The sequence below is a fragment of the Diadema setosum genome, chromosome 5, assembly GCF_964275005.1.
Source record: "Diadema setosum chromosome 5, eeDiaSeto1, whole genome shotgun sequence".
NCBI lineage: Eukaryota > Metazoa > Echinodermata > Echinoidea > Diadematoida > Diadematidae > Diadema > Diadema setosum.
Genome location: NC_092689.1, coordinates 14,722,714 through 14,735,518, shown reverse-complemented (window position 1 = coordinate 14,735,518; position 12,805 = coordinate 14,722,714). Strand labels below are relative to the sequence as shown.

At 40.2% G+C, this 12,805-nt stretch overlaps 1 protein-coding gene across 3 annotated transcripts in view; it reads right to left on the bottom strand.

Moving 5' to 3' along the window:
* Positions 1-507: 507 nt before the first annotated feature.
* Positions 508-12,805, bottom strand: part of LOC140228602 (serine/threonine-protein phosphatase 6 regulatory subunit 3-like) — a 59,720-nt gene continuing 47,422 nt past the window's right edge. For 2 of the 3 annotated variants that reach the window (XM_072308832.1, XM_072308833.1), the window contains 10 exons: positions 11,550-11,647; positions 9,978-10,035; positions 9,391-9,521; positions 8,704-8,897; positions 7,128-7,281; positions 6,271-6,437; positions 5,351-5,450; positions 3,654-4,433; positions 2,463-2,567; positions 508-1,644 (listed from right to left, as the gene is read on the bottom strand). In XM_072308832.1, the coding sequence (XP_072164933.1) occupies positions 1,578-1,644; positions 2,463-2,567; positions 3,654-4,433; positions 5,351-5,450; positions 6,271-6,437; positions 7,128-7,281; positions 8,704-8,897; positions 9,391-9,521; positions 9,978-10,035; positions 11,550-11,647 (1,854 nt within the window). In that variant the 3' untranslated portion in view covers positions 508-1,577. The remainder of the gene's footprint in view (positions 1,645-2,462; positions 2,568-3,653; positions 4,434-5,350; positions 5,451-6,270; positions 6,438-7,127; positions 7,282-8,703; positions 8,898-9,390; positions 9,522-9,977; positions 10,036-11,549; positions 11,648-12,805) is intronic. The other variant, XM_072308834.1, reaches the window with a different exon arrangement.

The following is a 12,805-nucleotide window of genomic DNA, read 5'->3' as shown; positions in this document are numbered from 1 at the left end:
CCAAGCAGAGGATGCTGTATAATAATTCAGGTTGAGGCTGAATGGGGGTATCTCACAAATATTAAAGCGACTCGTCAACCTGTCTTGCTCATTACTCCTAGCTATAGCAAAGCTGCGGTGTTTTGGGGGTAAAAGCCGGCCATCTAAGTGACTGGCACTGCTTTGTATAGCAGCAATGCCTCCTCAGAGAAAAAGTCCACATGTATTTCAATGTGCAACACTGCTTTTACTGCTTTGGTGAACATCTTTGACTGAATGGAAGAGCAGAAAATGTTTTTTTTTGTTTGGCTTTGAGACACAAATGCCTGCACACAAGAAGACCCAAACCTTTTCTAAAAGCTAATCACCAAGCTAACACATACTCTGATGATCGTCATCTTGAAGAAACTTCTACATTGCAATATGACATTCAGCTCTAATACACATAATGGCACTGATACATTTTCCTCATGAGTTTTGTAAATGCAACAACTAACACCCCCCCCCCCCCATCTCCTTAAGAAAAAATAATAATAAAAATTTCATTTCATAAGCACAAAATAACTGAAACTGTTGCACAAATTTAATATAACATCGGTGTCAATAACATCAAGAGCTTGGTTTTCTTGGAGAGATCAGAACAGACGGAGAAAGATAATTGTTCCGCCCTAATTGTAAGTGAACTGCACTAAGCATGAAATCTCACTGTTCCAGGAAATTGCGGTATAAACTACACGCTATGCATTCCACAGGAATGTTAATGTCAGGGCACTCACAAGATGTGGAGCCACTGCTCCTTGAGCTCAAAAGTAAAAATTCTGTTCAAACCTGAATCTTCACAACAGGAGGCTATGGGACTAGATGCTGGCACTATTATCAAATTGGTTGGCACACTTCTACAAATGCAACAAACACAAAAGTTAAGACTGTTCACAGGATACGGAATTCTTTTTTTTTTGCTTTTGTCTTGTCTTTTTGCAGTTGTCTGCGTTTGTTTTCTGCTGCTGTTACTGAGGTATTTCAAGTTTAGGTTATAACAAACGGAAAGCTGTGAAGCATAAATCTTACTCTTTATTGTTTTATATACAAACAAAACGGCCACTTTGGGTAGTTGGGTATACAAGCACATAGATGTACGCTGCAGATGAAAGATTCCTTTGTTACATCATCAATAGCCTAAAGAGCAGCTCACATTAGTGTTTCAAACGGGTACTCTGTGAAAAAACGTCATGAGGAAACATCATATAGGTGACAATACTGCTGAAACCACACCAATGGCTCACTTACGTGTACAAAATATAAAGATCTCCCTGAAAAGAACTTCGATATCGTCAAGAAACAGGGATACCATCAGAAAACAAATCACTTTAAAAGTCAATGCATAAATATGTGGCTCTACGTGAAGCTACTCATGAATTCTTCTTTGATTTTTGGCAAGCTCACTCCCTCACAGCCGCAGGTAACAAGTAGCCCCTTTCCAGGATCATGGACTGAGCCCGATGTCAAAGCCTTTGCATGGCAGCATGGACTGGTCTATTCACAGTGTGTGGGTAGTGTGGTGATGGGGGTGGGGATGGGGAGGTGGGTGATGAGTTGCGTCACACAGGGCCATTCTGAGTAACGGCGGTCACTTGGATGACATCACTACCCTCTATGGATTCATTCCTGTCACAACAAACAAAGAGCACATGGATGGATATTGTCAAGAAAAGCAGCAGACTTAGCATGGACAGTACACAAATGAGCTTGACACAACACAGGACGTGGTCATTCGTATTGTTTTTCTATCAAATTGTGAATGTCAATGAAAAGAGGGAAAACCACGTGTCTCCACCGAGCATGACCATTTCTTTCTTGTGAATACACCATTTAACAGACTCAGGACCTTTAGACATCCATTGCATGAGCCATCGCATTTTAGACATGTCTGCCAGAAACAGTTGAAGTATTTGCCTGATGATATATTTAGACACAGCACTGCATAGGGAAAGACACAACAGAAAAAAAAAAAAAGTGAAGATAGGAACAATTCTGCCATTTTGGATATGACAATACAGCACTTCATGAAAAAATAATGGCTCTGGAATCCTTCAGGGTAGAGGCATAAAATGACCATTAACTCATAATCCGCTGGTCTCGTAGTGCAGAATGTCTTTTAGTCTCAATATAAAACTGAACTTGTTTCGGCACTGTTTGAACCTTGCTCATTTAAACGATGTACATAACTAAAATATATTTCGCATCATCTTTTTCAGTGAAGTCACCTTTAGTCTAGTTTGGTGTCATTACATAATATTTTGTGTGACATTAATATCTAAAGGCAGAAAGATTGTGAAATGCCATGTGTGTGTGTGAAGCACTGCAGTATCATTACTTGGGATTGAGACACAGTCTGAAGTTTCATATTAGTTCTCTCTATATAAATGCAGCTACTGAATGAAACTGAAAGCTGGTGGGTGAAAGAGGCTTGTGGCTAGACGTACCTATTGTGTGTGAGGTCCTGGAGACCTAATGGCCCATTTGGCCTTGGAGAGCTGGGAGATTGAGAGCTGGCCCCAGACTTCATGAATTCCGACTTGGCAATGTAGCTGGGTTAGATGAGACAAGGATTAAAGAAGGTTTACGCTTAGGCTAGAACCCTGAAAAGCACCATTCTTCAATCTTACCCAACATATGGTACTGCAGGTATTTCCACAAGCGTGTTATTTTGAACCTCTAGAACATGACAAGATTTCAGTGAGCAGATTTAATTGCTGCACAAAAAATTCAAGGAAATGTGTCTCTTCAAGCTCCCTGCCCTCCTTACAGCCAAAACATAATTCTCGGAAGGGCTCAAAATTGATTGTCCATCATTTGGATCTTGCTTGCAATACACCATAAGGGTCTCTCAAGAAAATTACCCGGCTGATGCCATTTTTTTTTCTTCTGGAGTAATTTGATATCAAAGGTGTTGATCGCAGTACACAACTTGTTTTTTGTTTTGTTTTGTTGTTTTTTTCAGAAGGGCGCTCACTGTTCAGTATTGTGGGGAGATAGAATGATACATGATGATCGATTGTGCGCTTGCAATCGTAATTTGCATGCGATTCACTTTAGCTCGGAAAACTGATTGGATATCAGTGTTGTCCAATTTGTTGATTATTTATAATCAATTATGAAAAATTATGTAGCAACCATCATCAGGTAAGCTCTGAAATTGTGGACTCGGTCAAACTTTTTGGCTAATATTTCACATTTTTGTCATTACACAACTTTAACTGTGTTATTAGAACATTATTTACACGTTTCTCATGGATACATGTACATTTGGCACAATAATTGACAGTTCTGCAGGCATACGAGAACTGAAAGTTTTGTCTTTAAAACAGCTGAAGTCTAAACACAACTCTATGAGAAATTGAGGAACATGTGCTGCAATTTAGGACCAGATGTCCTTATTCTTTATGTCTATATCTTCCTGAGGCTCACAAGGTACAATTTTTTTATAAACACTAAAATTATCAAATGATTCTACTTTATTTCAAAATCATTATAACCAAACAAACTGAAAAACTTTGTAAAAAAAAAAATACTGGGTTGAATTTTCTTGGTGTCACTGGGATCATCTTTGTGTCTAATATTTCAAACTCTTTACAGATAACCTACTGTTTTCAGGTATAATGTGAACTACTAACTTGATTTTGTCATTAGCCTCTCCTCCGTCAGGTGACAAGTTCTCATCATTGTTGACCAGCTCTGAGTTCATGGAAGTCCTGCCATCTAGCTTGGCAGTGATGAATGGGGCATCGGCCGGGGAGACTGTGACCGCCGCTTCCGGGCTGCCCTCCCCGTCCACGGAGGTGGGCGAAGACACCTCCTCGCTCAGGTCCATCTTCATGTCGGGCTTAATGTTGATCCCAACATCCGCGCTTCCCGTCTCTCCCGCATCGTTGTGATTCGCCGTCGCCTCCTGCGTTGACGAGCTGCCGGGCTCGACCGCGCTGCAGCCGACGGCGGGTATACACTGTCCAGGGTTCGTGTTAATCCGTACGCTCCCCGCCGCGCATTTCTCGTTGGGTAGCTCCGCACAAATACTGGGGTTTACGGCACTCATGCTGCAGCTGGCACCAGGGCTTGAAGGTGTGGCTGAATTCGACAGCGGAGGTATACTTGCGGGCGCTGGGCTATTGTTCACAGTCACTTGACAATTACTACTTGCATTAATGTCATTTTGTTCTACAGTGCCATGCGTTACATCATTGACCACTGGGTTACTAGAAGGGTTATTCACAGGTGCACTGCCACTGGCTGCTCCTTTGTGAGATTGCGAATCTTCCGGGTTGGGATTTGTTGAACTGCTAACAGTATTGTCCACAATTTGGTCATTTACCCTAGAGGAGGCATCAGGTTGAAGAGGGCTGCTATCAGCCTGTATTCTATCTCCTACATCAGATGACGGTTCTACCACCATACTCCTGTTGTAAAATAACAGAGTCAAAAGGCAATTCAGTTCACTTACAATGGACATTATCAAAATCTGGCGTGGCATCAACAGAGCTTACCATTAACACTGACCCACTGGCCCAGGGTCACTAAAAAATAATGTCGGGCCACCAAGTTTCTGGAAAGGTTATCCTTAGACCAGATCAGGTACTTAGGATTAAAAATTGATTGTTGTGTTTGTATTTATATCAGGCCACTACATTTCCTTTTCAGGCCATCAAAATATCAAATTAAAAGATTTGGGTGGACAGAACACCACAGGAAAAAGTGAGTGTCAAGCCCTGCTTCAATACTAAATTTTAAACTACTCTCTACATTGCAATGAGGTATCTTAAATGTACAAAAACCAACTAGAAATCTGAGAGTATCTGAAACTTGACCTTCTCAAGTACCATGTAAACAACCACTGCCAATGCTTAGAAAGTACTTTTCTAGTGTACACACTACTTGCCTATTAGACATCACACTTACATGTAGCACACAGCATTATAAATATATATAAATATATAAATTGGAAGTGAGAGTAGGAATCTCTCAGCCACTTTGGGCGGTGTAAAATCCCCCCATGTACTAATAGGAAGCTTTGTATCTGTGACGCTAATCCTACGACCACCAATCAGGCAAAAAATTCTTGTTCTGAGCACGTGCAAGACAACTGTTCCAAAAAAAGAGAGCACATGTCCAGCTGGGAGTAGGGGCGTCACAGCATTAGCGTCGCAGATCTAAAGCTGCCTACTACGTGGTTAGGGAAGCAGTCCCTTGCAATTGTGCATTTCATATCCAGGGAGTTAGTACTCTCAACACTTGATACAGGATACACCTCTCAACAATGTGAATGATGGTGTGGAAACTGGGGTGGGGTGGGGGTGGGAGAACCTGTCTCACTCACTTCTCTCCTGAATGGTCCTGAACAGCTGCACGTGAAGGGTTCAATGAACTCTCGCTTCCCTGGTCCATGGGCTTTGGATCTGAAGAGCTACTTGATACAACTGGAGGAAAACATGTTGGCGAAGAGGAAGGAAAAAGTGGCAATGTAATACACAGACGAAATGTATCATTCTCGACACGATTATTCTGCTGCATATAAAGTATCAGAAATAGGCCGTTTCAACACACCATAGAAGTTGAGCACAAACACCTTCAAACACAAACTCACTTTTGCTTGCCTAAATATGAATCTTGGTCATCCAGTGAAGTACATTGTTCTCTGTATAACATTGAATCTGTTACAAGAAATTTGTAAAGTGCATCACACACTCTGAAATGAAAATTTGCTTCACTAACTCCCCTTTCCAAGCCCTTTCACATAAAAATACTGATCTATTGATCTTATACTTCACATATAAAACTACTGATCTCATACATAAAATATTGTTCTCATACTTAGCATTTGCCAAACATTATGAGACAATACGAAAAGGCAGAAAATGTACACAACGGCTTAATGACATTGAGAATTTGATAGGGCATTGGGAATCATAGCTAATCTACTGTAGGCAATAGGATATCTAACCTTGCAGTCCTGCATATACCAGCTTCCCTATTGAAGTGGAGGAAATATTGGTATCTCTAGGTTCCAGAGATGTCAACCTTGGAAACAGCAATGCAGTATTCTGCTTGCTGATAACTGTCTCTTTGGTGGAAAACAGTATTTTTCATGAAAGCTTTAGTATTTTTTTGGGAAAAAAAGTACTCAATACTAACAAAAAAAAAAAAAAAATAGTACTGAATACTGAAAAAAAAAAAAAAAAACAACAGTTGGCATCTCTGAGGTTCCTTTCCTCCAAACAGCCTAAATTGTCAACCTACCATACGCCGATACTCTCTGACTTTCCCCTACGCTCTGCTCCTGGCTAGGACTAGAGACGTGGCTGGGAGACGGGGAGGATGTGACTGCTCCGGCGGCGTCCCTCTCCTCCTGAGACGATGGCTCACTGTCCATGTCCACCGGAGAACTGCTCCTCGGCCCTGGAGAACTACAGTGCAAGGAAACAAGGTAGATGGGGGCAGAGTTCATCTAGTCGGCATGTCAACTAAAGAGTGATACTGACAGATAATAACAGAAGAAAACTTTGAGAAGATAATACTAACGAAATGAAGCCCATATGCATGCATTATAATTTAAAAAAAAAAATAACATTTAACTCCCATACAACAACAAAACCCACTCCTTGTCATGTTTCGCTCTTGCAGAAACTCAAGATTTTTAACTACCCAATGATATTCACATTTGCAAGGACACTTTTCCACTGCAGTCTTAGCTCCAAAGCACGATCTGAGATTTGGCAAATTTAGTCTACATGGGTCAATGAAGTAAGTGTGCCCTCCTAGTTTACAATGGATGTCTGCTTGGGCAACATTCATACATTTCTGCACTGTATCTTGCACATGCTCTCTTGCTGGTGCACTTGACACAATACAAAAAAAAAGATAAGCTAAATATTCTGTAAGAAGTATTCTTTGCACAACCAATAACCCATTGTCAATTGTAACATGTGATCTTTGTTAGGCTTGAAGTTGTTGTTGGGTCTGCACAAAAATGACTGATATGCCATTATGTTTTCCATGTCTGCACTCCTCAACTTTACTATTCAGAACGTTATACAAATTTGTCATGAGGTGGCTTTTGTGAAGTTGACACACAAAAACTAGGGTTTTTCACTCACCCATCATCAGGGAAATTAGCATTGAATTCGCTGAAGTTTGCCCACCCCGTGTCCTCTTCTCCCGTTGAGGAGGTGGCCTGCGTCCAGCTGCTCGGCGTCGTGTCCATGGCCACCGCAGAGTCCATGGGGGCTTGGTCAAAGTTGGCAGTCCAAGCTGTGTGGGGGATTTTAAGAAGGAAGTGAACCATTTCATCCTCTTGTAAACCACATCAGATTTTTTGGCACGCTCTCAAGATAATGCAGCTGTAACTGGCAAAGGGGTTTTCCCTAACTTCGGGGGAACATTTTGTGTCTTTTCAGTTTCCCTATTCATTTGCTTATGTTTCTTTTCTTCCTTCCTTTTTCAGAAGAGGGTAGGGGAAGGGGTACAGGAAAGAGGCATGGAATACAATTCAACGGATTTCATTCAACTTGCATCAAGGCAGTGCTGCATTTGGTTGCATATAATTCTCTTTCCTGTTGGTGAAATGTAATGGTCATATATGAACTTAACTACAGCTGACATCTACTGACAGCAGTAAACAGGTCACCATGCAAGATTGTGAGACACATGTGAAACTTTCTTTTAGATCTCATTGAAATTTTACAACAATGCCCCTCCCCACTGACAGATGCACAGAAAATTCAACTCCTGCCAGCAAGACTGGAGGATTTGACCTGAATGATTGCGGGAGCCAACACAGTGAAGTGACTCGACAAAGCCAGGAAATGACTCACTCCAAATCACAAGCTATGACGCAAAGGTTTCTGTATCCTCTCAATGGAACACTGCTACTTTCCAGCCAAATCCCCACCATATATAAAGAGTTCCTTTCCAAATGGTGTTAAATCCCTTTTTTCTTTTTCTTTTTTAATCAAACTGGACTCTTTTACAGAAATGTATTCATTTTTAGTAGTACCACAGGTAAACTCTATACAGTACTGAAATTCTTGACAGAAAATGGAGAAATTAGGCCATGAAAAATGAGCTTTGTTCCAAAAGGTGCTAAATCGAGCAAGATTCATTCAGAAACAAGTGTCCATGCTTGACCGTACTTTGACCCCTAAGCAATGCGAAGCCGGCTAGCTTTCTTAGCTGTGTAGCTTCCAAGATCACCCACATAGTATGTGATTATTAGGAAGGCGCTTGATACAGAAAATTATTTAAAAAAAAACATGAAATCTTTAAAAATCAGCGTAAATGTGTAGATATTTCTAACGCACATTTTCTTTATCCCATCATGGGGTAGTCCTATGGGACATAAAATCATTGCATGAATACACTTATATAAATGTGAAATACAAATCATTACCATTACAGTGGATTTAGCACATTTTGGACAGGAACTCTTTAGATTCTAGGGGACTGCAAAAGCATACTTGCAAACCTTATGAACTAAGAAATAGGGACATTCTTGAATTTCCCATTTGTTACTACATACAGATTTTGAAGAAAAAGTCAAAAGATGGCACCTTCAATGTTCCCATCAAATAGGGACAGTTGGCAAGTATGCAAAAACAGTACATTCACTAGCAAGGCACAGAATCAAGTTCATTTTCTTTTTTCATTTCCCTCGCCAAGTCTCTGTCAACTTACTATTCTCTGAGTCCACATCCATCTTAGTTTCTTCTGCCCCTTGAGTTGAGGAGACGCCCTGGCTTTGTCTCTCGACGGGTGGGAAGTCCTCCACGGCGTTGTTCTCTCTCGACTCCTCCCCTTCCTCCTCCTCATCACTACTACTACTGTGACTGGCCTGATCGCTGCCCAGGTCGTTCTTGCCTGCCATGTCGCTGCGGAGCAGAAAGACGCACAAAAAAAATTGCAATTGCGATTGGTCAAGCAGTTGGTCTACTCCTCTTCTTCTTTTTCGCAGGAAGCAACAAAAGATCATTCTGGATATACAGAAGATGTCACAGGAGTTGATTAGACTCCAGTATAATGCCGTGTTACAATGAGAAACGCTACAAAGAGACCAAAATCAGGTCAAAATAATAACTATTTGCAAGACTGGAATTTACCTTGCAAGCTAAAAGTAGGAATACAGTTGGACCACGACGTCATACCACTTACCTTTACTTATCGATCTCTTGCAGTGAAAGGGAGCCAAACTGATACTTTGCCAGGTAATGACCCTCACAACACAACATAAATGCAGCAGACAAGAAAGGATAGAGGAGATTCAAAATTCTGTCGTGTTGGCCAATACGAGACTGCAGCTCCAGTCCAGAAACTCCCCACATTCACAAAAGGGACACTCATGGTTTGTCATGCTTAGCACCCTACCTTGACCTCAGGTCGTTGTTGGCCGAATACGTCAGCTCCTTCTCCTCCCAGATGTCCTCCTCATCACTGTTGCTGTCGTTGAAGGGATGAATTCTCTCATTGCAGCATGCCTCAAACAGAGCCGAGTTGGGCTGTGGAGAGAGAGAGAGCAGACTGCCAATAAGAACATCTCTCCTTTTGTTTTGTCCCCCACCACCCAAAATGGCATCAAAATCAGCAGAAATTATGAAATGATCTTCCTTCCTAGTCTTCGTACATAAAATAAAATCATCAATACTATGCACAATGCAAACTTTAATGGAGTGAAGTAATGACCACGAAAAAGAAATTTCTAAATTGGTTAACACATGGATTAATATCTAAATAAGGTACTTGTTACGACAGTCAACGAACCCTGTAGAATATGTTTCCCCTAATTAACTTCTTCTAAATCGTGTCGAAAATGTCACAGAAAATACACAATCAATGCAACATTATTACGATCAATACAATGAGCCAATATCGTGAGTAATTCCACCAGGATAAGATGAAATAATTGGATTTAATCGCATTTATCTTTGCAGGAAACAGATACATCAAATACTCACATTATCTTCATTCGCCGATATTGAGAAATTAATGTTTGATGTCCTGTCGAATGGATTGCTGTAAACAAATCCAAAATCAAGAAACCGAAAAGTTAAAAATAATCCCACATATATTGCATGTACACATCATGTCTTGCTACCAGTATAAAAAATGGCTATCGTACTAACATGAACACATAAAAGTCTAATTTCTCTGTAAGCTTTTCAAAACTGTAATAACTATTGTCATTACTGTTGGAACTATCATGGAAAAATTATTTACTTCATATTACTGTATGTTTACTTCAAACAATCTATCATTAAAGTTAAGACAAGATTTGTCAAAGATAAATGCCAAGGCAACATTTAAATGGGAACTGAAAATGCTGATTTACAAAAGAGGATAGAAGTCATGAGGAAAAACGTTCTAGTCTAAAACACATGAAAACTTGAGTAGTAGAACTCAGTGACAAATGGCATGACATCTACCATAATCCAGTATCAAAACACTGATTATCATCTGTCTTCATTTAACCCTTTATTGTGAATACCACCAAAACTAAGGTGATACATAAATTACTCTTGTTATGTACACCAAAGATGGAATGCCCTGTAGATATATGCTTGTCACGAAAGGTGATTGGAAGGGTATATTATCAGATGAACACTTTTCGGAAACATGAAACAGAAACTTTGCTTTGAGGCAATTTTCCACAACCAATGCTTGCATGCTCTTCATTCAAACACAAGATCATACATCCATATCTTGAGGCTATTTAGGCCATTTATACTTGGGAACAACATTACCCCATATCAGCTTGCTAACCTTTAGAGGTTCTTGGTTTAAACATAAAACACAATCTAACATAGACGGGGTGTAGTGTGAGTGAGTCAGTTGACTGTACTGTTGTATGAATGGGGTGTTACCAACATACATTACAGCAACACACACAACTTATTATACAAAGTGGTTTATAAACAGACTGGTGGACAATACAACACAGTGTCACACAATACACAAAAACTTTTAAAAATGTTTTACAAACAGAAGCCAAAAAGGTGTTGGGTAAATGCACAAGCAGACATTCATGGACAATTAAGAAGCCTATTTCTGTCTAAGGAGTGATCAAAAGCACTGTGGGGTTTAGTTTAGATCTCCTGATGGGTTTGCAGAAATAGTTCAGACTGCACAAAAGTCCAAGAAAGATGAAGTGAAAACAGAAAGGTGACACAACACTAGCCAAAGCAGATCGAGCATTTGACATTGGCGGTCAAGGGCTGTATGAGAGCAAAAGCAGCATTTGAAGTTTTGAGAATGGAAAGAAAGCAAGATTCAACAGAAATTGGGCAAACAAAAGAAGATTTGTACACACTTGAACACAAAGCCATTTAACTGGACTCACATCTATACACTGTTACAGAACAGCATAAACACAAAAGGGCATGATCAGTGAGAAAAAGAAAAAGGCAGAAGGGGATTACCACTGAATAGAGCAGCAACAGAACTGGGTGCAGATATATATGACATGTTAATAGTACCACACAACCACAGCAACCACGGTGAGAAATCAGAGGGAAGTGTGCTCCACTTACTTCACATTTTCCTCCTGCTCTGCGAACTCTTCGTCGTTGAAGCCGAACTGGTCAATAAAATGGGACGTCATTTGTTGCATCTGATAATCGGAAAAGGCCTGCCATACATACAGCATGGCCAAAGAGAGGGTTCGAGATGCTATGTGTGTTGCTTACATTGTCTCAGCACATGGGTGTATTGAGGTTTGGGATGTCCAAATAGGGGGAAAATGATTAATGATAAAATGGGGGGTGGAGTTTCTGTTTGTGTAGTAACAAGGCCAAATGAAAGAGTGGATGTTAAAAACTTAAAAACATGGCAATGATTAAAATAAAATTGAAAGAAATGGATCAAAATGAGGTAGCTGTGAACACTCTGAATTAGATGCTGCTGATGACACAATTCCATATTAAAGCAGAGAGATATGATTTAAATGAGGATCACACATGGCAAAGGTGGAAAATGATCTCTGAGTGACCACATAGTTATGCAATGATGGGTAATTGGTAACAGTACATCAGCTATATCTGTGCTTTTCCCCTCTCTGGATATTCAAATTTGATAACTGGGAATCAAATTCCAATAGATCTGCCACTGTAATCATTCTTCATAGTTCTTCACGTCTGAAGTGGCAGAAGAAGTGATATGAAAAAGGACAAAAATGTTAACTCTACGATTCACCCTCAAAAGGAAGGTGCTGGGAAGTTATGTTGCAGCAATGTGTTACAACGTCATGTGGGGCCTGCCATATAAAACTTTTTACTTAAGAAAACTAGGGTTACTGTTGAACAGAGTTTTTCCTGTGTTCAATCATACAAGCCCGAGTTTTCAGTTCTTACCCGAGTTTTTCTCAGGTCAAAAGTTTTACGCAACAGGCCCTCAGCAAATCGCCAATCCCCGAGTATTAGGCCAATGATATGCATACATATGGATGACATATTTTTCATGTGACATCAACTACAGGATGATAAGAGTCTCTTTAAGGAAGAATGTCACAGGGAGAAGAATCGTTGTTGCTTTTTCTACATACACCCACATGATGTCTGGGGACATAATCAACACTGAAACAATTAGAGCAATACCTAACCCCATGATCTGTTGAGAGCCTACTAAGCTACATCAAGATCTCGCAAAGTTTCACATTAAACAGGCTTCTACTATTAAATCCCCTAAAAGTTCACCCATGTCTAGTAATTACCCTATCCCTTGGCAATTGTAATAATTAGCAATTACTGTTCTGAAAATGTACCAAATCAAATGGAGGTTAGATGGCCTG